The 24,380-nt window shown below is 33.3% G+C and overlaps 2 protein-coding genes across 6 annotated transcripts in view; both read left to right on the top strand.

The window, feature by feature from the left end:
- Lar (tyrosine-protein phosphatase Lar) overlaps window positions 1–24,380 on the top strand; it is a 992,349-nt gene that overhangs the window by 873,652 nt on the left and 94,317 nt on the right. For all 5 annotated transcript variants that reach the window (XM_073967222.1, XM_073967225.1, XM_073967224.1 and 2 more), the window contains one exon: window positions 21,540–21,732. In XM_073967222.1, coding sequence (XP_073823323.1) covers window positions 21,540–21,732 — 193 coding nt within the window. The remainder of the gene's footprint in view (window positions 1–21,539; window positions 21,733–24,380) is intronic.
- LOC141393771 (uncharacterized) lies at window positions 12,864–20,525 on the top strand. Its single transcript, XM_073967228.1, has 2 exons — window positions 12,864–12,939; window positions 20,044–20,525. Exons 1-2 carry the CDS (start codon window positions 12,905–12,907, stop codon window positions 20,456–20,458), a joined length of 450 nt encoding a protein of 149 aa, XP_073823329.1. The 5' UTR covers window positions 12,864–12,904; the 3' UTR covers window positions 20,459–20,525.

The raw sequence follows: 24,380 nt of genomic DNA on the forward strand, positions 1-24,380 counted from the left end.
TTTCCCTATGAATGTGTTGCTTGTTTTCAGGTTTGTTAGTGCAGAGATATATGCACATGTGAGTGTGTTTGTCAGGCATTATGGTATGGTCATGGGTTTGTGTCTTGATTTATGTAGGTATCCGACGCCATCTACATTGTTATGTGGGTGTGTTTTAATGCAGCTCCATCTGCTGCTGCAGTTCCTCCATTGCCCCCACATCTTTCATTTTACACTTTGTTTTCGACAAACTGTCGGTGTTTATGATGTTCTTCTATGTTTTTCTTGTCCATATGACTTTAAATGTGTGTGTATGTGTGCATGTGAGTGTTTTATTGATTTGTCTACCTTTCAAATCTATTTTCCTTTGAATTTCTGAACAATACAATCATTTGTTTGTAGACTAATTGATGTTCTCCATTATTTTGGATTTTCTCCAAAGACGTTTATTGTTCAGTTGCATGTCAGATTTTCTTTATAATCTTTCCTATTTTTATGGTGTTGTTGTTTTTGTAGATTTGCAGTAAAATGTCAAAGTGAGAAGAAAAATATAGTAGGAATTTCCATAACTTTTGGATCATCCCAAAAAGACCTTTTCAATAAGACCTTATCTATTATCTCAAAAGTCCACCAAAATAGCTGTGATATTTGCTCAAAAATTTTGTTCAGACAATTTGGATTCGATCAAGCCGTCCGGCTGGTTAATATGACAGCCCTCGAAGGGAGCAACGGAGTTAGTCCGATCTTCGTACATCCTAATATTTCTTTCCAACTGAGATTATGATGGACAATATCAGTCTACTACTTCGGATAACCTCCCAACAAAAGTTGGAACATTTTGCAGTTTAAGAACTTTTCGAGAATCGGTTTGGAATATTTAACAAAGGCAGTCCTTTTGTCATGATTAAAACCATATAATTGTTTTCATTAGCAAGTCCATGCTTCCTGAGATAATGATTCGAAAGTTCTACCCATCCTACGATGACCACTTAAAGTGTTTGGTGGGTTCGACAACTATCGAAAGGAGTGAATGAATTGGCGCAATCTTTGGAAATCGTGGTATTTCTTCCAAACATATGTATATCAAGTTCGGAGATGGTTTATACTGGTCCATTCCTGCGTGTCTCTCCCAACACAAAAGTTCCGATCTTTTTTTTTTTTTTGAATTTTTACCGAAGATAGTCCTTGTGCTTCTGATTAGAATGATACATTTCTTGCCTACACACGTCCGTGCTTCCTGACATAATGTCCGAAAGCTCAAAAACATTATAAGGTGACCGAATAAAATTACTGTCAAGCTCGCTAACTGTTATAAGGTGTGACACCCAAAAGTGAATCATGTCCCACGATGGACTATATCGGCACAATCCTTCAGGAACCGCCTCCCCAAAAGTGAAGAGTTTTGGACTTAAATCCAGTTTAAACCCATGTCTCGAATCGTGTTTAAATTTTAATAACGAGTGGTCCTTGTGATATTCAAAATAGAATGCCTTCCTATATATGTAGCACTAAAATGCCCCCATGTTTAGGCTCAAAACATGGCTCAATTTTAGACACCATATGAAAAAAGGCCACCACACGAGGTTTCTATAGAATAGAAGGCCCTCGTAGGAGGATTCTATAATGTAGATGACCTCCTGAGGAGGCTTCTATAGTATATTTGGCCTCCTTAGGATGCTTCTATAACCTTCTTCATAGGACGCTTCTTTAGAAATGAAGGTCTTAAATTATGTAAAAGCCCTCCATATAAGGCGTTTATAGAATACGAGTATATGGCTTCCATAGGAGGCTTCTATAATGTATATGGCCTTCTCAGGATGGTTCTGTAGATTAGAAGGCCTTCATAGAAGACTTCTATAGAATAGAAGGACTCTACAGAATGCTTCTGTGGAGTAGAAGAAATAAAAGAATTTTTTTTAAGATATTAATCAGTCTTTAATAAAACCACGTTGGAGAAAAAAATCTTAAAAAATCCACATTTGACAATAAAATTATTTAAAAAAAATCCGGTTTTGCGAAAAAAAAAAATTATTTGAAAATTCACGTTGAGAAAAAATATTAAAAATACATGTTTGGGAAAAAAATAAATAATAAATGAAAAAATGCCTCTAAAAATCCACTTTTGGGTAAAAATGTCTTAAAAAATCCAATTTTGGAAAAAAAATCTTTAAAAGTCTACGTCTGAGAAAAAATATTTTTTTAAAAATCCTAGTTTAAAAAAAATTTTTTTAAAAAATCCTAGTTTAAAAAAAAAAATTTAAAAAATCCACGTTTGCGGAAAATATTTTTTAAAAAGTCCACGTGGAAGAAAAATTAATAAAAAAATTCTTACATCCAGGTTTATGAAAAAATGCCTCTAAAAATCCACTTTTGGGTAAAAATGTCTTAAAAAATCCAATTTTGGAAAAAATATTCTTTAAAAGTCTACGTCTGAGAAAAAATATATTTTTAAAAATCCTAGTTTAAAAAAAAAATATTTTTTGAAAAATCCTAGTTTAAAAAAAAAAATTAAAAAATCCACGTTTGCGGAAAATATTTTTTAAAAAGTCCACGTGGAAGAAAAATTAATAAAAAAAATTCTTAAAGAATCCACGTTGATGAAAAATAATTTAAAAAAATGTAATAATTTAAAAAAAAAACTTAAAAATTACGTTTGAGAAAAAATATTTAAAAAAAAATTCACGTTTGAACAAATATTAAAAAAAATCCATGTTTGGGAAAAAATATATTTTTTTAAAATAAATCCAGCTTTTTGAAAAAATGTCTTTAAAAATCCACTTTTAGGGAAACAATTCTTTAAAGTTGGAGCAAAAATTTTTTTTAAAAAATCCTTGTTTGAAAAAATTATTTTTTAAAAAATCCTCGTTTGAAGAAGATATTTTTTAAAAAAATCTACGTTTGCGGATTTTTTTTTTGTAAGTCCACGTTGAAGAGAAATTAGTAAAAAAAATTCTTAAAAAGTCCACGTTGATGAAAAATAATTTAAAAAAATTTTACAGTTTTAAAAAATCACGTTTGAGAAAAAATTTGTAAAAAAAACATTCACGTTTGAAAAAAATATTAAAAAAATCCAGGTTTGTGACAAATGTTTTTAAAAATTCACGTTTGGAAAAAATATTAAAAAAGTCTACCTTAGAGAAAGAAAAAATTTTAAAATTCAGGGTTTTAAATATTATTTTTTAAAAAATCGACGTTTGTGAAAAAATGGTTTAAAAAACCACGGTGAACAAAACTAAGAAAAATAATTAAAAAAAAAAATAATCTTAAAAAAACCTAAGTTTGAGGAAAAGAAGTATTTAAAAGAATTCCTTGAACATCCATGTTTGAGAAAAAATATTTGAAAGTTTGACAAAAATTTTTTATAGATTTTTTTTTAATTTCCTTAAAAAAAATTATAAAAAATTTTCCTTAAAAAAAAATCACGTTTGAGAAAAAAAAATATTTTACAAAAAATTTTCCTTAAAAAACCACGTTTGAAAAAAAAATTGTTTATAAAAAGTTTTCCTTAAAAAATCCACGTTTGGGAAAAAATATTTTATAAAAAATGTTCCTTAAAAAATCCACGTTTTAGAAAAAAAAAACATTTTTAAAAATAACCACGTTTGAGAAAGAAATTAAAGAATCGACGTTTGAGAAAAAAAGGTTTGTGAAAAGAAATTCTTTAAAAATTCACGTTTGAGAAAAATGTTTACAAAAATAGATGTTTGCGAAAAAATATTTTTTTAAATAAATCCAGGTTTGTAAAAAATGTCTTTAAAAATTCACTTTTATAAAAATGTTTTTTAAAAGTCTACGTTTGAGAATAAATATTTTTAAAAAAATCCACGATTGTGGAAAAATTATTTTTTTTTTTAAAAAATACACGTTTGTGGAAAATATATTTTTTAAAAAATCCACGTTGAAGAAAAATTAAAATAAAAATTATAAAGAATCCACGGTGAAGAAAAATAATTTTAAAAAATTTTCCTAAAAACCCAAGTTTGAGAAAAATATTAAATATCCAAGTTTGAGAAAAAATATTTTTTAAAAAATTTTCCTCAAAAAATGTAAGTTTGAGAAAAAATATTTTTAAAAAAAATTATATTATGGGAATAGTTTTTAATTCCCTTAAAAGGTCCACGTTTGAGAAAAAAATATTTTATAAAACAATTTCCTTAAAAAATCCTCGTTTGAGAAAAAAATATTTTATACAAAATGTTCTTTAAAAAATTCACGTTTGGGAAAAACGTTAAAAAATCTACGTTTAGGAAAAAAATATTTTTTACAAAAATTTACTTAAAAAATCCAAGGTTGAGAAAAAATTTTTCTTTGAGAAAAAAACTTTTTTTTAATTTCCTTAAAAGGTCCATGTTTGAGAAAAAAATATTTTGAAAAAAATATTCCTTAAAAATCCACGTTTGAGAAAAAAATATTTTATAAAAAATGTTCCTCAAAAAATCCACGTCTGAGAAAAAAATTTAAAACAAGTAAAAAGTCGTTAAGTTCGACCGGGCCGAACTTTTTATACTCTCCACCATAAAATAGTCTTAATTAAAATGGAATAATTAGGGTCCTTTTACAATTTTAGGTGGGACAACTTTTCGCTAATGGTTAGACTTCTACTGCCTCCCGCTATTGCTTAAATTACACTGTGAACACAAATGTTGGGACAGAGATAATTCCTTTTGGAGATGAAAGCCCTTGGTGTGTGTATATTAAAAACCCCGAAGGACAGATGCGCCGTGATTCGAACTTCCGCGTTATGGCGTGATGAAGTTTTTGCAAGAGACCCTGTAAGCTATCATGAATTAGCATTATATCTTTGTTTGCTGTTTTTGTCGAGCACTTAAGCAACAGTAAACAAAGATATAACGCTAATTCCTGATGGCCCACAGGGTCTCTAACAAAAATTTCATCACGCCATAAGGCGGAAGTTCGACTCACGGCGGATCTGTCCTTCGGGGTTCATAATATACTCACCAAGGCCTTTCTTCCCCAAGAGGAATTTTCCGTGCCCCAGGCTTTCACCTCCATTTTGTTGCACAGTGTTATCTGATCTAATCTAAAAAATGTGTTCAGCTAGGTGAAAGGTACCACCTACGGGGCTATGTCAAAGAGTCAACCTATCATTAAATTTTTTGGCGGAACAGTTTTATAGCTGCAGGGAACATCAAGACTCAAATTGAGGGTAGTTTTATCAAAACAATGTAGACCCTCAAAAATGGACCCATGTTGACGAATTTTAGTGAAGAAATTTCGTGACCACTGAAAATTCCCGAAAAACGGGAGGTACAGTTATATGGGGGATATACCAAAACATGGACCTATATTGACGATTATTTTTGAATAGACAAAATTGTAGCTAAAATTCTCAAAATACCGATCATTACTGCTAGTTCGGTTAAAAATTGCAGCTAAAATTCTCAAAATACCGAAAATCGGGAGATACCGTTATATGGGGGCTATACCAAAACATGGACCTATGTTGAAGATGTTTGGTGGAGATGTTTCATGACCACTGAGAACCTCAAATGTCAAATTGCAGATATTTCGGTTACAAATTTTGGCTAAAATTCTCAAAATACCGAAAATCGGGAGGTACCGTTATATGGGGGCTATACCAAAAAGTGGACCGATATAGCCCATCTTCGAACTTGACCTGCCTATGGAAAAAAGACCCTCGGGTGCAAAATTTCAGCACTCTATCTCAATTATTGCGGACGCTAGAGTGATTACAACAGACGGACAGACGGACATGGCTAGATCGTCTTAGAATTTTATCCTGATCAAGAATATATGTATATACTTTATAGGGTCGCAAATGATTAGTTCGATGTGTTACAAACGAAATGACAAACTTAGTATTCCCTCCATACTATGGTGGAGGGTATAAAAAAATACTTAAAAAATCTACGTTTAAGAAAAAATATTTTGTACAATATTTTGCAAATATTTTGTATGTTCCTTAAAAGGTCCATGTATGACAAAAAATATTTTATAAACACTTTTCCATAAAAAATCTACGTTTGAGAAAAACATCTTTTTAAAAACTTTTCCTTAAAAAAATCCACGTTTCAGAAGAAAAATTTGTTTTGAGAAAAAAAAAAAACAATTTTTTTAATTTCCTTAAAAGGTCCATGTATAAGAAAAAATTATTTTATAAAAAATTTTCTTTAAAAATCCTCGTTTGACAATTTTTTTACACATTTTTAAAGAAATCCAAGTTTGAGAAAAAAAATTAAAAGAAATACACGTTTGACATAAAAATATCTTTTTTGTCGTTGGCGTTGACATTAGAAAGACAATAGTCGCTCTTCTTCTATAAATTCAGATCCCTGAGGATGATTGTCGAAGACAATTGAAATATTGGAAATAAAACTTAAACCAACCAAATAAAAAACAGTCTTTTAATGACCTTTAGCCAAACTATTACCAACAAAATAATAATTCAACAGGTCAAAAATTACAAAAAACAACAAAAATTTTTTTTCACGTTGTGAAAAATTATTTTTTATATTAAAAAAAAAAAAAAAAAATACTTAAAAAATCTACGTTTAAGAAAAAATATTTTTTACAAAGGTTTCCATAATAAACCACGTTTGAGATTTTTTTTTTTTTTGAGGAAAAAAGTTTTAAAGAAATCCACGTTTGAAGAAAAAAGTTTTTAGGAAATCCACGTTTGAGATAAAAATATTTTTTTTCAAAAATACACGTTTTGGAAATTCTTTACAAAATCCAAAAATTAAAAAAAAATTACGTGTTAAAAAATATATTCTTTAAAAATCCACGTTAAATAACTTATTTACTTAGCTGGCCCATTACAGAACATTTGTTCCATAGGCCGAACTAAGAAACGATCTCCATTTCTCTCAATTTGTTGCTTCGCACTCTGGAATACCGCGCCTTTTCATCTCATCATCTCGTCGAATATTTATGGATTTTGAGGGACTAATTCGGTCGACATTTAGCTTGTGGAAATTTCAAAATCTTTAACAATTTTACATATCAACTCTTACGTACTAACTTACCATTTCCATGACTGTGTAAGTCTTGTAAAAAAAACTTAATATATTTCAAGAATTTGGGTAAAATCTAATTTAAAGTAATATTATGTTTGTTATAAATTTTATGTTTGAATTCCATTAATAACGCTCCTTAAGTACATACATATTTTTCAAAAATTAACTAGAAACTAATATGAAAAATATTGAAGCAAAAAAAAGGAGTAACCCAATGAACATCGCCGCGAAAATACGGAAAATATTTCAATATATTCGAATAGGATACTGAAGTCATAAGAAAAAAAATGACGACATCTACTGTGAAACTGAAGTTAGCAAAGCCTCTCACCAATCTCAGCTATGTAAATGCCTTGTTCTGATATGTAGGTGGCGTTGTCTGAAATTTAATATCATTCAAATTAAAGTGTTGTTCTTATATGTAAATGTCGGTGTCTGAATTCATTTTTATTTTTTGTTTTATCTTATTAAGGCGAGGGTCATTTTATAGCTAGTTTTAGTCCAGCAACTAAAATAACATTCTAATGGACTGATTATCGGACTCAACCGCCCGTGAAACGTAGCATAATGGTTGAATATGTGGGACTTCGGTCGATTCCTAATTTTTCAATGTACCCCTTGTGTCATAACAGCTCGCAAGACACATTTTTATATTAGAATTTTTGGTGTACTTTCGACCAACAAATATCTGAATTTTTACCAAAGGTTGGTAGTTTAGTACTGTGTGTCCATCAAAGGAAGAAAAGGAATTATAGCGTTTAAAAACAGTTCAAATTTTGATAGTATGTTTTTAAAATAAATGAACTCGATGAAGTAAAAGTCTTTATATATCTACAAAGGACAATCGCGACATCTACTGGGTAACTTGAATAAGCAAAGCCGCTCACCAGTCTAAGCTGTTTAGGGTATTTTTCTGAGATGTAGGTGGCGGTAGCTGTGGTCATACTTTGTTCAAATGAAAGTGTGGTTCCCAGATCTAGATGACGGTATCTGAATTAAGACAATATACTCATATGACTGCTTAAGAAATAGTTTAGAATGGAAGTACGTGTACCTCATAGATACTGGCGCCGATGCTGCCTTTTCAAACTTACCTTCGATTCTTAGCTGATACTCAGATAACGTTTTTCGATTTTTCTTATTTGAAACCAAATATTTCTCTGGGGAAACCTCTTACGTATGTGTATTAGTTACTTTATTAGTGGAAAATAGGAAAACTTTGATTTGCTTAAGTGTTGCACATGCAAACTGCAAACACGCACTCACACACATTTATAAGAACGAACATCTAATATATATTAGATTGTATAAACAGAGTGTGTACACATACATATGTATTTATATATTTACGTGTGTTTACATTTTTAAGTACACCAATGCAAACTTAAGTATGCTAAAGGTGATTTAATGAGCGTAAATATAGTAGCTTAATTTAATGCTCATGTACTTAGTGCAAGAAGCATGCATCCATGTATGTATATGAAAATGGATGTGCTTTGGCATGTTATAAACATAAGCCATGCTATAAGAACATTCATCTTAATGCTCTAAGAAGATTTTATGCCAATATAAGTAGGTATACATATGAGTCTTTTGCTCTCTCCTCTATCGCTCCGAGTACGGGCAATCGAAATGCCAAGAAAGTTAGTAGCATTGCTTTGTAGTGTGCATTACCTGCAAATTACCTTTTAATAGGTTGATTTTATAATAAACATACAATTTTAAAAAAGAATAAAATGCATTTTGTAGCAGCTTAAATTGAAAACTTTTAGTTTGTTACGGATTTATTAGGGTATACTTTGGGAAGACACATATTTAGGAAAAGCTTAACGTTTGAAGATATTGATTGATAGTCCAATTCTATTCGGATTAGAAATGTATAAAAATAAAAAAAGACAATAGTCTAAAGCGTATTACAGTTGGTTATTGGCCCACCCTTTGAGAATTTTTTAAGGATTTCAAGTATTTCTATTTTGTATGGATTTTTAGGGGACTGATGAGAAATCCATTATGGATGTGGATGATATGTATCGAAGAATTGTGCCCAATCACAGCAAGAGTCGCATTTCCATTTTACGCAAATGAAAGGATTTTTAAAACTAGTTTAAATCGATCCATCCTAATAGGAAGTTGGCGACATCTACTGGAAAATTTAAATTAACAAAGTCACTCACCACTCTAAGCTACTTTGAGATACTGTTCTCAGATGTAGATGGCGGTGTAGACACACATAAATCGAAAGTTGAATTTTAATCTCTTTTGTCAGATGTTAAGGTCACAAAATTAGAATTTTATAGGACGTTGACGACATCTACTGGGAAGTTGGAATTAGCAAAGTCATTTACCACTCTAAGCTAATTTAAAATATTTTTCTTTGATGTATAGGTTGGTAGTTTAGTACTGTGAGGTCATCGAAGGAAGAAACGGAATTATTGCGTTTAGAAACAGTTCAAATTTTGATAGTATTTTTTTAATAATTGAAATCGATGAAGTAAGTGTCTTTATATATCTACCAAGGACGATCGCGACATCTACTGGGTAACTGGGATTAGCAAAGCCGCTCACCAGTTTAAGCTATTTTAGGATATTGTTCTGAGATGTAGGTGGCGTTAGCTGTGGTCAGAATTTGTTCAAATTAAAGTTTGGTTCCTAGTTGTAGATGAATTAGCAAAGTCACTCAGTACTCTAAGCTTATTTTAAGATACTGTTCTCAGATGTAGATGGCGGTGAAGACACACATAAATCGAAAGTTGCATTTTGATCTCTTTTGTCAGATGTTAAGGACACAAAATTAGAATTTTTATAAGACGTTGACGACATCTACTGGGAAATTGGAATCAGCAAAGTCTTTCACCACTCTAAGCTAATTTAAAATATGTTTCTTTGATGTAAATGGCGGTGGTTGAAGACAAGCATAAATCGAAGGTTATATGTATATTTATCTCTTTTTTCAGAAGCTATGAGCCCACAATTTGGATCTTAAAGCGCAATCCATCATATACACCGTAGTAGGACGTTGACGACATCTACTGGAAAATTTGAATTAGCAAAGTCACTCACAACTCTAGGCTAATTTAAGATATTGTCCTAAGCTATAGAGGGTGGTGTCTGAAGACAAACATAAATCGAAAGTTATATTTTCATCTCCGTTTTCAGATGTTAAGGACACAAAATTAGAATTGTAAAGGACGTTGACGACATCTACTGGGAAGTGGAATTAGCAAAGTCGATCACAACTTCAAGTTAATTTAAGAGATTGTTCTCAGATTTAGATGGCGTTATATGAAGGCCAGCGTATAACGACAATTACATTTTATCTCTTATTTCCATTTTACACAAATTTATAGGTTTTTCAATCGTCCTAATAGGACGTTGACGACATTTACTGGAAAATTTGAATTAGCAAAGTCACTCACCACTCTTACTAATTTAAGATATTATTCTTAGATGTAGGTGGCGGTGTCTGACGACAACTGAAAATTGAAAGTTTCATTTTTATCTGTTTTCTCAGAAGTCAAAGACACAAAATTCGAATTTTATAAGACGTTGCCGATATCTACTGGGAAATTGGAATTAGCAAAGTCGCTCAACACTCAAGCTAACTAAAACGCGTTGCATGCAGACAAACATAAATCGAAAGTTAAATACTTATCTCCTTTTTACAGAAGCTGAGGAAGCAAAATTAGAATTGTATAGGACGTTGACGACATCTACTGGGAAAGTGGAATTAGCAAAGCCACTCACCACTCTAAGCTAATTCAAGATATTGTTCTTAGATATAGATGGCGTTGTCTCAAGACAAACGTAAACCGTAGGTTATTTTTTGTGTTTTAAAGTTAAAATGCCCTGAATTTAGTAATTTTAAATTGGTTAAATTTAATTGCGTATATATTTGTATTTATATTCTATTTGAATCCCACTAAACTGAATAATAATTAAATAAATGACAACTACTTTCCATTAGTCAACAAATTAACTTTATGTCATATGACTGCAATAGTTTACATAACAGCAAAAATCCTTCAAAGGACAATTATCTGGTTTATACATAGATTTTCATTTCTATAAATGCTTTTAAATATTTTCATGACGAACTTTAATTTAATTATATTATCAAAAATCAAGCCTTTACTGTTGTTGTGCATTATGGAAAAACAATCACTGAAATTATATTTTTGAAATAACTAATTTGAACATTCATTGCCTGTTGCCACAAATAGTGTCTAAACTAGTTTATACTTATATCTTTGAATTTGCCTTTTAAACTGTTTTATCGACTCAACTATTCTAAGTATTTAAAATCCTTAACGAATACTGAATTATTTACGTTAAGTAACCGAAATGTAATGAATTGAAACAAAATATTGTAATTATGAATTTTCTTGTTGGGTGTAAGCTCAATTTTTACCTTCTTCTTGTTTAACCGTCCACGGTGAGCACACACAGAACCCGTCCTAATAAACCATAAGTACTTAAAATTGTCTCTGGTTGTTTCTCATTTTAATTTCCTGTTCAACATTTGAATAAACAATTTTTCTATCCGAGAAATTATTTGAACTACAATTCACTATTGTAGGGCATCTCTAGTGTCAGCGAACCACTGTTCTCTTCCACAATCCATTCTTTATTTACAGTCCACACTCGCAGCCTTCGAAAGCTATCCGTAATACAGGTTCCACTTACTCAGCAGCGAAATCTGCCCACCGCACTAGCCCGCCTGTACATGGTCCTATCAAGCCTTACTTAAAAACAGCCCTTTACGAAACAATGGTCAACACGAGGAGAGAAAGCTCTAGTCAACGAAGAGAAAACTCCCAAGGAAGAAGGTAACGCATAATTAGATAACATAACATAGAACAGTTCTGCGTTGACACTTAGATCGAAAAGACGAAAGAGACCGGTTATCAAGTGATTTTTGTAAACACGTTTATTTGATTGTGTTCAACATTATTTTTTTGGAAACAAGATAAGCACTGAGTGATCTTTAAAAGAGGTACTTTCCTTGTACTTCGGAAACCACCAAAAATATTGTAAACCCACAAAACATAGTGGTACACCAAAATTACAAAAGTCTGTGTATTCATGTATAAATACATGTTAAATGCCCGTCTGTCCGAGAATTCTCAAGCTAAAAACAAGCACAAATAACCACACCTTTTTCCAATATTTTGTGTGAAAGGAAAACGGAAAAATCGTATGAAACAAATATCATAAAGATTAACAAATTAGCGACACAAAAAAGTGCTATACAATAACGAAGTCTATCGAAAACGTTGCTACAAATTTTGTCTATTTTTTGTGCGCCAAAAGAAGTAAAAAAATTATACGATTGCATGCTTGTTGTACTTATTATACATATTTTATTCTCTGGAAAACAAAGTTGATAAAAGTGGGGAATTGGCAACACGAAAATTTTGGTGTACAATAACAAATTCAATCTGAAACTCCGTTACAAATTTTGCCCATGTTCTAAGTTTTGTGCAACAAAAAAAATAGAAAATGAATTTATGCACAAAAGAATAAAAAAGTGTCAAAATCCCAACTAGCTGTTACAGTGGCAATTCACAATTCTCCTTCCACACTTATTCATCATTCAATCATCATTTCTCATTCGTTGGTGTATAACACTACTTTGTGGTCGTTTCTTGGTGTTTCTTAATAAGCCATACTTTTATAAAATAATTGTGCTAATAGCAGTGTGATCAAAACCAAAATCTGTTATAAGTGTTATACCATCTGTAATCAACAGACAATCCTTCTCTGAGCAAACCTAAACAGTAATAAGAGAGAAAGCTTTTTCTAACAGTCACTCAAATATTCGAAGAAAGGAAAAAGTCAAAGAAGTTTTGACAATCAATCATCTGTTTATTTACATTATTTTAAACACAGTGTCCAAACGAAAGATTCGGTTCGCGAAAAATAAAATAATGCCTGTAAGTCGCAGAACAGAGAAAACAATAAGGTAAATTGTTTATGTTTGTTTCAAAAGTTATACTTTCCGAATATTAAAAGCAATTTTCGATACAATTTTTGCTGTGGGAAAACAGAACGTACAGACATCGCTTGTGTCCCCCCAAAAAATAAGCTGTAATCCCAAGCTATTGCAAATAAATTTGTCGTATTCGTTGATTACTAAACACAAATGAATTTGTGATCGTCATATTGGAAAATTGCCTAAATGTAATGACAAAATATGAAATCATTAATTGTGCTGTTAGCTTTTGAATTGTGAAAAAAACTTCTTGATAGTTTGTTTTCTCTCTATATTTCTTTAGTCAACATAAAAGAAACAGAAGTAAACACTCAACTCTGTGAGTGAAATATCAAAAAGTGACAAAGTGCAATAACTTTGTGCTCCATTTTTAAAGTACCCACTTTGCATTAGATAAATCTGCCTGTTCTGAAAGTGTTGAAATAATTAAAATTGCAAGTTAAAAAGGTAAAAATCAAATATTTTGACTTTTGAACATTTTGGGTTTTCTCGCACTCTCTCTAATTATTGTACACAATAATAACAGCAGCAGAGAAACGCAACTCATGAAAAGAAAATAGGCTTCACTATAGTGCTGTTTGAAGCTATCGTTTATTCACAAGTCGTTATTAACCAACTGAAAAATCGTCTGAACATTAAGGAAGAAACTGCAAGTTTGTGAGATCATTATACTTTGAGTCTGATGACAATTTTACCGCCTATCTGTCTCGCATTATTCTAAACAAACAAAATAAACAATGAGGCTCTCCACTAACAAAATAGTAAACAGTGATAAACAAAGAGAAAAGTAATTCAATTTTGTTGATTGTTTGATTAGAAAGCTATTTAAAAAAGTTATTTCCTGTCATAAATTTGTTTGAATCCGGATATTTACTTTCTCGAAGCAAAGAATTGGCTATTGAGCACAATTCACAAGAAGCGAAAACCGTCTTTACTCCTTACAAAATATTGCGTATAAATTTTGCAAACAACAAACCAATTAATTCCTGGTACACATCGTTTGTAATACATACAAACTTATATATTCGCATGACATTTTAGAACTGGTAATTTAATTTACTTGAGTTTTTTTTTCGCGATGATCAACATTTAAATTTCAAATAGTTACATTGCATACAGGAGCTTTACACGTTTACAGCGCCTACAATTATACAAGGGTTACTATTAACCGTAATTTATACACTATAGGAATAGTGCCTACGTCATTTTTCTCAATTTACTAAGCACACCATTTAGCAAAAAGCCTGAAATTGAAAACTTGTTCAAAGTGCTTTCACTCATGGTTTATTTTTATTGTCTTTATTAATGATACAAGGTTTATAAAAAACCAATAGCTACACGCTTCGCCGAAGCGCCTATAGCCATTTTTATCCTCAACATTTATAAAAGGTTTACAATTAATCTCAAAAGTTGTACAATCAAAGGTATTGTTTTCATTCCTTTATATCCATATAATTCGGTTATTAGGGGATGCAATTTATCTGAGGATTTGCAGCCCAACAGAGTTTTCTTTCACGAGTACGTACACACATTTTCCTAAATTTTATTTCAACCAGTCTCCTATTTGGGAAATTTTGTTTGTGGTAACAGCATACTCAGATTTACCAAGTCCTCAATTTCTCTCGAATAAACAAATTTTCTCTTCCACACACAACTTTTCTATCTCGAGCAAACTAAGTAAAAATGATTGATCCCACAGATCAAAACGTTACAGAAAGGGAAAAACCTACGAATAAACCCTCTCCCATTCATGATAAATTCATTTTTTATTGTGATCATGTAATAAATTTCTGTACTTCGTTTGAGAAAACAGATGTTACAGACCAAACCGATTCAGTCTTGAGAATAAAGTTAGAGGATTTAGAAACTAGATACAAAAGGTTACAAGTAGAGTATGAAACTCTAATGGTATCTCCCGAGTCTGCTAACATGAAAGACTTTAAAGAAAATGCTAAAGTTAATTTTAATGTGTGCTCAGAGGCTTATTATGAAACTCGATCCCAAATTTCCGATATTTTGAGAATTGCTGAATCTAATCAGATGCAAAAGTTAACTCCCAACAACTCTCTCAATACTCAGGCTTCTGACAACTCTAATATATTCATTAAAGTCCCACCATGCGACACAGAGGTGTTTACAGGTAGTTACGAAGACTGGCCATCTTTTCGTGACATGTTCACGGCAGTCTATATAACCCACCCAAAGCTCACCCAAGCACAAAAGCTATACTACTTGCGCAATAAAACCAAGGGTAGCGCAGGAGCTATAGTAAAAAGATATACTCTGTGTGATGAAAATTTTGACATGGCATGGAATGCGCTTAAGACCAGATTCGACAATAAGAGAGTGCTTGTTGACAAGCAACTAAAAATATTATTCAATATTAATGTTGAAAACTCGGAAAATAGTTCATCCTTGCAAAAAATCCACTCCACCGTTAATGATTGTCTCTGCACGTTGAAATCCCTTGATGTAAAAGTTGACAGTTGGGATCCCATCTTGATATATTTAATATCCACTAAACTTCCCGAAGATACTATCTCTCAGTGGGAACAATCATTAAAATCTCATCGGGATCTCCCCAGTTGGTCCCAATTAAACGAGTTCTTGTTAAATCGAATTGAAGTGGTTGAGAGTATCTCAAGTATAAAGTCAACAAAAGAGCGTCACACTTACCCTTCATTGTCCTCCGCTAAAACTCCTCACAAAACTCTGACATTCACATCTCAAGAAAAGCTCAATTCCTCGTGTTCATTATGTGGCAATGAACACAGCATACGATTATGTGAAGAATTTCGCAATTTTTCCATTCAAGAGCGCATTGATTTTGTTTTCAAACATAAAATGTGCAACAACTGTTTATCTAGCACCCACTTTAAAAGCAAATGCAAAAGCAAGAGCAGTTGCCTTCGTTGTAGAAAGCGTCATCATACACTCTTGCATTTAGACAAACCTCTGGAACATCAAGTGGAAAACGGTAAACAGTCTCTCAGTCCAAGGTCTTTAAACTCTAATAACAGAACCGAAGAGGAAGACTTCTCTGCTCCCACCACATCTAAAAAAGCTCAATCCCAAATCCATGCCAATGTATCTCACAATAACGAAACTATTCTGCTTAGAACTGCCTTAGTTCAAATCGAACATAATAAAGAGCTTTACACAGTCAGAGCACTGCTTGACTCCGGTTCTCAGAGAACTTTTCTTTCTGAGAAAGTGAGAAACATGCTCAGAATTCCCTATAGAAAAGCTTCTTACGAAATTGGTGGCATAGGTGGTATAACTCAAAGAGCTGACAAGGAATGCGACCTTGTCCTTTACTCTAAGAGATACAATCTCGTATTGTCCCTGTGAGCGCAATAATTCTTCCCAAAGTTACCAAAAAGCTACCATCAATATCATTTGAAAAACCAAGCTCAATAGATCTACAAGAAATTGACTTAGCAGATCCCAATTTCAACAAGTCCTCAAATATTGACTTAATACTAGGTAACGACTCTGAAAGATTCATCAATTTAGATGGAATTAAGAAAAATATTTGCGGTACAACGTCAGCCTATAACACCATTTTTGGATGGGTTCTAAGTGGGCCTATGGCTGTTAAAAACATATATTCTTTCTCTACAAATGTTGTCCCATCGGAAGACAAAAACCTTAGCAATATTCTACGTAAGTTTTGGGAAACAGAAGAAGTCCCAACAATCCCCCGCTTTTCTCCCTCAGACAAATATTGCGAAGAATGGTATACAGCGACAACAACTCGTGATTCTGATGGTCGATATGTTGTACGACTCCCTTTTAAAGAAGATTTTCCCAAAAATTTATTCTTAGGGTCCTCTCGATTCCTCTCTCTTGGTCAATATACTCGACTAGAAAAGACATTAGCTAAAGACCCAAACCTCCAACATGAGTACAATGCAGTCTTACAAGAATATCTTACTCTCAATCATATGACGGAAACGTCATCCCAAGAGATATCTGATCAAGGTATATACTATTCGTTTTACCTCCCACATCACGCCGTTGTGCGCCCTGAGCACAAGTCGACAAAAGTAAGGGTAGTCTTCAATGCATCTCGAAAGTCAAAGTCTGGTTACTCTCTAAATGATGTACTTCACACAGGTCCCACACTCCAAACAGATCTCATATCAACAATTCTAAATTGGAGAAAATACAAATACGTGTACTGTGGAGACATACAAAAAATGTATCGACAAATCAAGATACATCCCGATGATAGAAAATACCAAAGGATATTATTCCAAAAAGACCCAAAAAGCCCTATAAAAGACTATGAACTAAATACTGTAACCTTTGGTGTGAATTGTGCCCCATTTTTAGCCATAAGGACTCTCTTGCAACTCGCAAATGATAATGAAAACATGTTCCCTAATGTTGCTAACATATTACGCAGTGAGACCTATGTTGACGACATACTCACAGGTGGATTTTCTATGAATGAAACCATCAACTCTCAAAAACAATTGATATACGTACTCAAATCCGCTGGATTCCCACTCAAAAAGTTTATAGCTAATAACACACAATTACTCTCGCATTTACCTCCGGAGGATGTATATGACTTAAATCTCTTGAAATTTCCCGAACAAAGTTCAACAAAAACTCTGGGTATAAAATGGAATGCCCTAGAAGATCATTTTTCTTACTCCCTACTTCCCATGGAAACCCATTTAGCGGTGACTAAACGCAAAGTTCTCTCAACTGTAGCAAAGTTATTTGACCCAGCAGGTTGGATAACTCCCATAATTATAAAAGCAAAAATATTGATGCAACAACTGTGGTTGCAAGGCTTGAATTGGGATGAACAAATTAACATTGACTCTTTACAAGAATGGAACAATTTTCTTTCTGATATAGCTCACATCGAAACCATAAAAATTCCCAGGTGGATCCAATATATGCCCTCAAACAACATAGAGATACACGGTTTTTGTGATGCATCAAAATCGGCATATTGTGCATGTGTATACATTCGATCTCAAACAACCACTTCCGAAATATTTTCTAACCTTCTTACTGCCAAGAGCAAAGTAGCACCCCTAAAAGTTGTCTCCCTACCAAAATTAGAGCTCAATGGAGCACTTCTTCTAGCCAAGTTAACTAATTATGTTACGAATACGTTCAAGTTTAATGTTTCCTCAATAACGTTGTGGTCTGACTCTTCAATTGTTCTTGGTTGGCTCTCAAAACCACCCATGTCTTGGGAAACTTATGTAGCAAACCGTTCATCTCAAATTATGGAATTAGTTCCCACGGCTACATGGAAATACGTTTCCACTTATGACAACCCTGCCGATTTAGGCACCCGAGGTTCTAACACTCAAGATCTTGCTATTAACTCATTATGGTGGTCTGGACCTTCCTGGTTAACCAAATCAAAATCTCTTTGGCCCAAGAAAAACCCTTTAGTGGTTCCCATTGAAACACGTAAGATTGAAACACTTCACACATTAGCTCATGAAGACGATATATTGGTACGATTTTCTGATTACAATCGAGCTTTACGAGTTCTCTCATACGTATTCCGATTCTACAACTCTCTCAAAAAAGTCCAAAACTCTCCCAGATTTGAAACAACAGATTTGACATTTACTGAAATTCAATTCATTAAATCACGCCTACTCACTCTTGCCCAGAAAACTTATTATCAACAAGACTATGAGTCTTTATTAAACTCGAAACCCATCTCGAACAAAAGTAAATTGTGCACTTTAAACCCATTTTTAGATTCCGACAATATTATGCGAATAAACGGAAGACTCTCTAATTCAAATCTTCCATACAAAGAACGTCACCCAATCATACTCCCGGGTAATTCTCGTCTGTGTCACCTCTATCTTGTACACTTACATAATTTCTTGGGTCACGCAGAGTGTAATCTCATGTGTAGATTTACCCAAACCGAGTTTTACATTTCCCGCTTGAAGCCCAGAGTAAAAAGTATAATTCACAAGTGTAAAACTTGTATTTTGTATAAACAAAAATTCAGCACCCAAATCATGGCTCCATTACCTACTGAAAGGTGTTCTTTGTCACCTCCCTTTTCTATTACTGGGGTAGATTTTGCCGGCCCAATTGAATTAAAAAGTTCGTCACTTCGCAACAGCCCAATAATTAAGGGATACGTAAGTGTATTCGTCTGCTTCTCTACAAAGGCAATACATCTCGAGCCGTGCTCAAGTTTGTCCTCAGCAGCATTCGAATCAGCATTTACTCGATTCATTGGTAGACGGGGACTCCCCTGTCGGGTAATGTCAGACAATGGACGTAATTTCTTGGGAGCAAGTAGAGCGCTCCTTAAGGAATTTTCCACGTTTCTTAAAACAGCATCCGCTCAAGTTTCTCATAAATATGCAGCTCACGGGTTTGAATGGAAATTTATTCCCCCACATGCACCCCATATGGGCGGTTTATGGGAAGCTGCCGTCAAGAGTTTTAAAACTCATTTTAAAAAGATCTGTGGCGCCCAGAAATTAACTTTTGAAGAGTTCAGCACATTACTCGCTCGAATTGAAGGTATTTTAAACTCTCGCCCTATTTCCGCAATATCCGAAGATCCTACAGATATGACTGCATTGACACCCGGACATTTCTTAAGAGGCTCTCCAATAATGGCATTCCCTGAAATTCCATCCCAAAACATATCTCTCATTAATCGTTGGTCTAAACTGAAAGCTCTCCATCAAAACTTTATAGTTCGATGGAAAGAAGATTACCTTAAATCCCTCCAAAAACGTTACAAATGGAAAACTAAATCTCACAATTTAAAGGTAGACGATTTGGTTATTGTTATAGACGACATGTTCCCTCCCCATGAATGGAATCTGGGCAGAATTGTTAAAACGTACGTCGGGTCCGATGGAAGCGTGCGAGTAGCCGATGTAAAAGTTGCAACAGGGATCATAAATCGACCAATTGTTAAGTTATGCTATCTACCACTCCCTAATTCCAGCAATGATGAAAATTCCTAATAAGTAATATGTGTCACAACTTATAGCTACATTCTACACTCTCTTACACATGCTTTTCCTACTAATTAATCTAATACATTTGCAGATCTATACCACAGCGTCAACCTGACATTTACAAATGCAAGCTCTGCAATCGTTTTCACTCCCTCAAAACATGTCCAAAGTTTCTCGATATGACCCCAAGGCAAAGGAATCTTCTTGTTTTAAAGGAAGCATTTTGTGTGAACTGTTTGGCGAGAAGCCACCGCTTCCGAGACTGCCGATCAACAAATATGTGCCGGCGATGTGGCAGACCGCATCATACCTTATTACACCAAGTGTATCCAGAGATAAGAGGGTCATCACCAACAACGTCCAGACAAAACCGTCAACAGCGAACTGGTAATCGGAATGACAACCAAAACAACAATAGACAACCGAATGAAGGTGTTCTGGATCCACAAATTCTTTCTGAGGCCATACGGGCAATTGCGTCGGTTCTTTGTTCTACACCAAAATAAGCATCGTTGGACCCGGCGGCATGTCTAAACTAGTTTATACTTATATCTTTGAATTTGCCTTTTAAACTGTTTTATCGACTCAACTATTCTAAGTATTTAAAATCCTTAACGAATACTGAAATTATTTACGTTAAGTAACCGAAATGTAATGAATTGAAACAAAATATTGTAATTATGAATTTTCTTGTTGGGTGTAAGCTCAATTTTTACCTTCTTCTTGTTTAACCGTCCACGGTGAGCACACACAGAACCCGTCCTAATAAACCATAAGTACTTAAAATTGTCTCTGGTTGTTTCTCATTTTAATTTCCTGTTCAACATTTGAATAAACAATTTTTCTATCCGAGAAATTATTTGAACTACAATTCACTATTGTAGGGCATCTCTAGTGTCAGCGAACCACTGTTCTCTTCCACAATCCATTCTTTATTTACAGTCCACACTCGCAGCCTTCGAAAGCTATCCGTAATACAGGTTCCACTTACTCAGCAGCGAAATCTGCCCACCGCACTAGCCCGCCTGTACATAGAGCAAAATGCATTTCTAGACATTGAAATTGTAAATGCAAGCATTTAATTTCATAAATAATGCATGGCCAATATTGAATAAACAAAAATAGTACAGAAAAAAACCCCACCACATACCAAGATCCAAGTTTTAAAACATTTTACTAAATTTATGAATTATTCAATAATGCAATGGAAAATAAAATGTTGTTGTAGCAAAAAATAAAACTGTGTGTGTGGAAATAATTTATGCCGAAAAAGGAAGAGAGAAAGAAGGAAGCAAATGTTTTACAAACAAATGTGGTTTGTTAAGAAAATATTGCTAATTTTTAGCAAATCTGGGAAATTTAATAATTTGTGTAAATAAATTGCTAATATTGCTAATTTTTAGTAAATCTGGGAAATGTTATAATATGTGATTGAAAAAACAATTATTAAAATAAAAATAGGATGTTAAATGTTATTTATATTTTTATTATATTTTTTCTAGGAATTTATCATTTAAATACTCTTAAATTTTTATTGTTTTTAATTTGAATTTGTTTATTTAAATGTTGCCTATCTTATCTTTACAGGGCTACAAAGTTTACTATACCACAAACCCCAATCAACCTGAAGCCTCCTGGAATTCCCAAATGGTTGATAATAGTGAATTAACCACAATTTCCGATCTGACACCGCACGCCATCTATACGGTGCGTGTTCAGGCTTATACCTCGATGGGAGCTGGTCCTATGTCCACACCGGTACAAGTGAAAACCCAACAAGGTAAGTGGAAAAAAATTATTTTCAAATTTACATAAAAAGGAAAATAAACATGGACATGATGATCCGTGCACCCCTGCATAAAGCTCTAGGTCCAACAATTCAAGATCAACGTTATACGGCAATAAGAAAAATAGTGCGAATATTTACAAGACTTTTTTATAGACCTATACCGAGTCTGTTTCACTAACACGGGATAAAAACTCCTGATTCCATCTACTCGTTGCTATCTTTCATTATTCTAAATGATCTTTTACTTATCCCCACAATATATTCCCCATTCCCTTGCCTTTATTCACTCACTTAACACACTTTTTCATATTCTTCAATTAAAAAATATCTTAAAAAATATTGAAACAAGTTATATAGGCTGTTATTTGACTTTTTGTCGGATTCCTCATAACCAACCTACTGTTCGAAATAAAAACAGGTCGTATATCAAAAACATACACCATTTTGGCAAATGGTTGCTGTTTTAGTAGCAAAGACACAGACCATCAATTATTGTATCTTTTTTTTCAGATGACTCATAAACAACCTAATTTTGGTGGTTTTGTCGGATTCGTCATAAACACCCTACTGCTGGAAATTAAAACAGTTCCTATAGCACAGTTCTAGCAGCAAAGATACGGAGCCCGCATTATTAAATAAGCAGATTTTTTTCTTTTTTAGTCGGATTACTGATAAACACCCTGCTATTCTTTGGTTTTGGTGTAAGCTCCATAAACACCCTACTGTTGGAAATAAGAAGCGTATCGATGCAGTTTTAGTAACAAAAACATAGACTCTCCATTATTAAATAAAAAGTTTTTTATTTTGTCGATGACTCATAAACAACCTACTTTTTTTGTTTTTTTTTTTCTTATGCCTGAGAAACACCTTATTGTTCTTTGGGGTTTATCGGTTGTCTTATTAACACCCTACCGTTGGGCATAAAAACAGTTCCTATAGCAAAAACATTCACCATTTTCACAAATGGTTGCTGTTTTAAGATATAGACCCTACATTCTTGAATAAATGGGTTTTTCGTGTTTCCCAGCTGACTGAAAATCGCCCTAATATTGTTTGGTTTTTTCGGTGGCCTCATAAACGCCCTACTGTTTCAAATTAAAGCAATTCTAACAGCAAAAACATACACCATTTAACAAATTGACACGGAACCTATATTGTTGAATAAACAAATTTTTATTTCCGTTTTTGGCGGATGCCTCATAAGCATACTACTATTCGTTGGATTTTGTCGAAAGCCTCATAACCACCCTACTGTTTGGAAATAAAAACAGTTCCTATAGCAAAAAACAACAACCATATTACCAAAGCAAATACAAAGACCCTTCATTCTTGAATACAAATATTTTTGGTTTTTGTCAGATACCTCATAAACACCCTACTGTTGGGTATTAAAACAATTCCTATAGCTAAAGCATTCACCATTTTGCCAAATTGCTGTAGATACAGGTCATCCATTCCCGTACCAAAAGATTTTTGTTTCCTTTTTTGTCGGTTGACTCATAAACAACCTACATTTTTTATCTGATGCCTCATAAACACCCTACTGTTGAAAAGAAGAAAGAAAAATATTCACAATTAGGGCAAATTGATGCAGTTTTAGTAGCAAAAACACAGACTCTCCATTATTCAATAAAAAGATTTTTTTTGCTTTGTCGGGTGACTCATAAACACCCTACTTTTCTTTGGTTTTACCTGATGCCTCAAAAACACCCTACTGTTCTTTGGGGTTTGGCGATAGTCTTATAAACATACTACCATTGGCCACAAAAACAGTTCCTATAGCAAAAACATACACCATTTTCACAAATGGTTGCTGTTTTAAGACACAGACCCTCCATCCTAGAATAAGCATATATTTTTCAGTTTTGCCGGCTGACTCATAAGCACCCTACTATTCTTTGGTGTTAGCCGAATGCCTCATAAACAGCCTAATTTGTGATATTAAAGCAGTTCCTATAGCAAAAACATACAACATTTTGCAAATTGATGTTGTTTAAGTAACAAATAAAAATTAAAAATACCCTAATGTGTGATATTTAGCAACAATAGTCCTTCACCTATCTTTACTTTTTGTTGGACCCGCGCACAGCAGAACGCAGCTCTATGTCCAACAATTCAAAATCAGAGGCATCAAGAAAATAAGTTGGAACATTATTTAAATTTTTACAGACTTATGTATGGTCGGTCCATTCCTCCTCTTGGCGCCCACACATTTTCTTCTTGAATCATTCTACTATCAGCTCCCACAATCCTCTCCTCCTACCATTGCCTTTACCCTACTTTTTCGCTTTATCTCTTTCAATTAAAAAAACAGAAAATTCGCTTAAAAACGTCTCAAATCACATTACACAAAAGATCTCATTATTCCTTTTACCATTATTGCGACAGGACATTTATTACTATTTATTTCTTTACGTTCGTTCGTTCTTCATCGTCGTCCAAGTATCTGTCAGGCAGATACTGCCACAGCCCCATGTGCTTGCACATCAACATCATTCACATGTAATTATTTTAATCGTTGTTATTATTCTTTTCTTCAAGCGCCTTATTTGGCACTTTACCATTTCATTGAAGCAATCAATGTCTCGATTGTTATCCATCACAATAACGATAGACCAGACCCGAACAGGCAGGCAGGA

This window comes from Musca autumnalis, unplaced genomic scaffold (assembly GCF_047663935.1).
Source record: "Musca autumnalis isolate F117 unplaced genomic scaffold, ASM4766393v1 scaffold_2, whole genome shotgun sequence".
Classification (NCBI taxonomy): domain Eukaryota; kingdom Metazoa; phylum Arthropoda; class Insecta; order Diptera; family Muscidae; genus Musca; species Musca autumnalis.

Bases quoted from the DNA above. Each gene is read 5' to 3' on its own strand.
- LOC141393771 (XM_073967228.1), top strand. From the start codon at position 12,905: ATGCCTGTAAGTCGCAGAACAGAGAAAACAATAAG. The intron at 12,940-20,043 runs GTAAATTGTTTA...ATACATTTGCAG, and splicing joins AGAACAGAGAAAACAATAAG to ATCTATACCACAGCGTCAAC.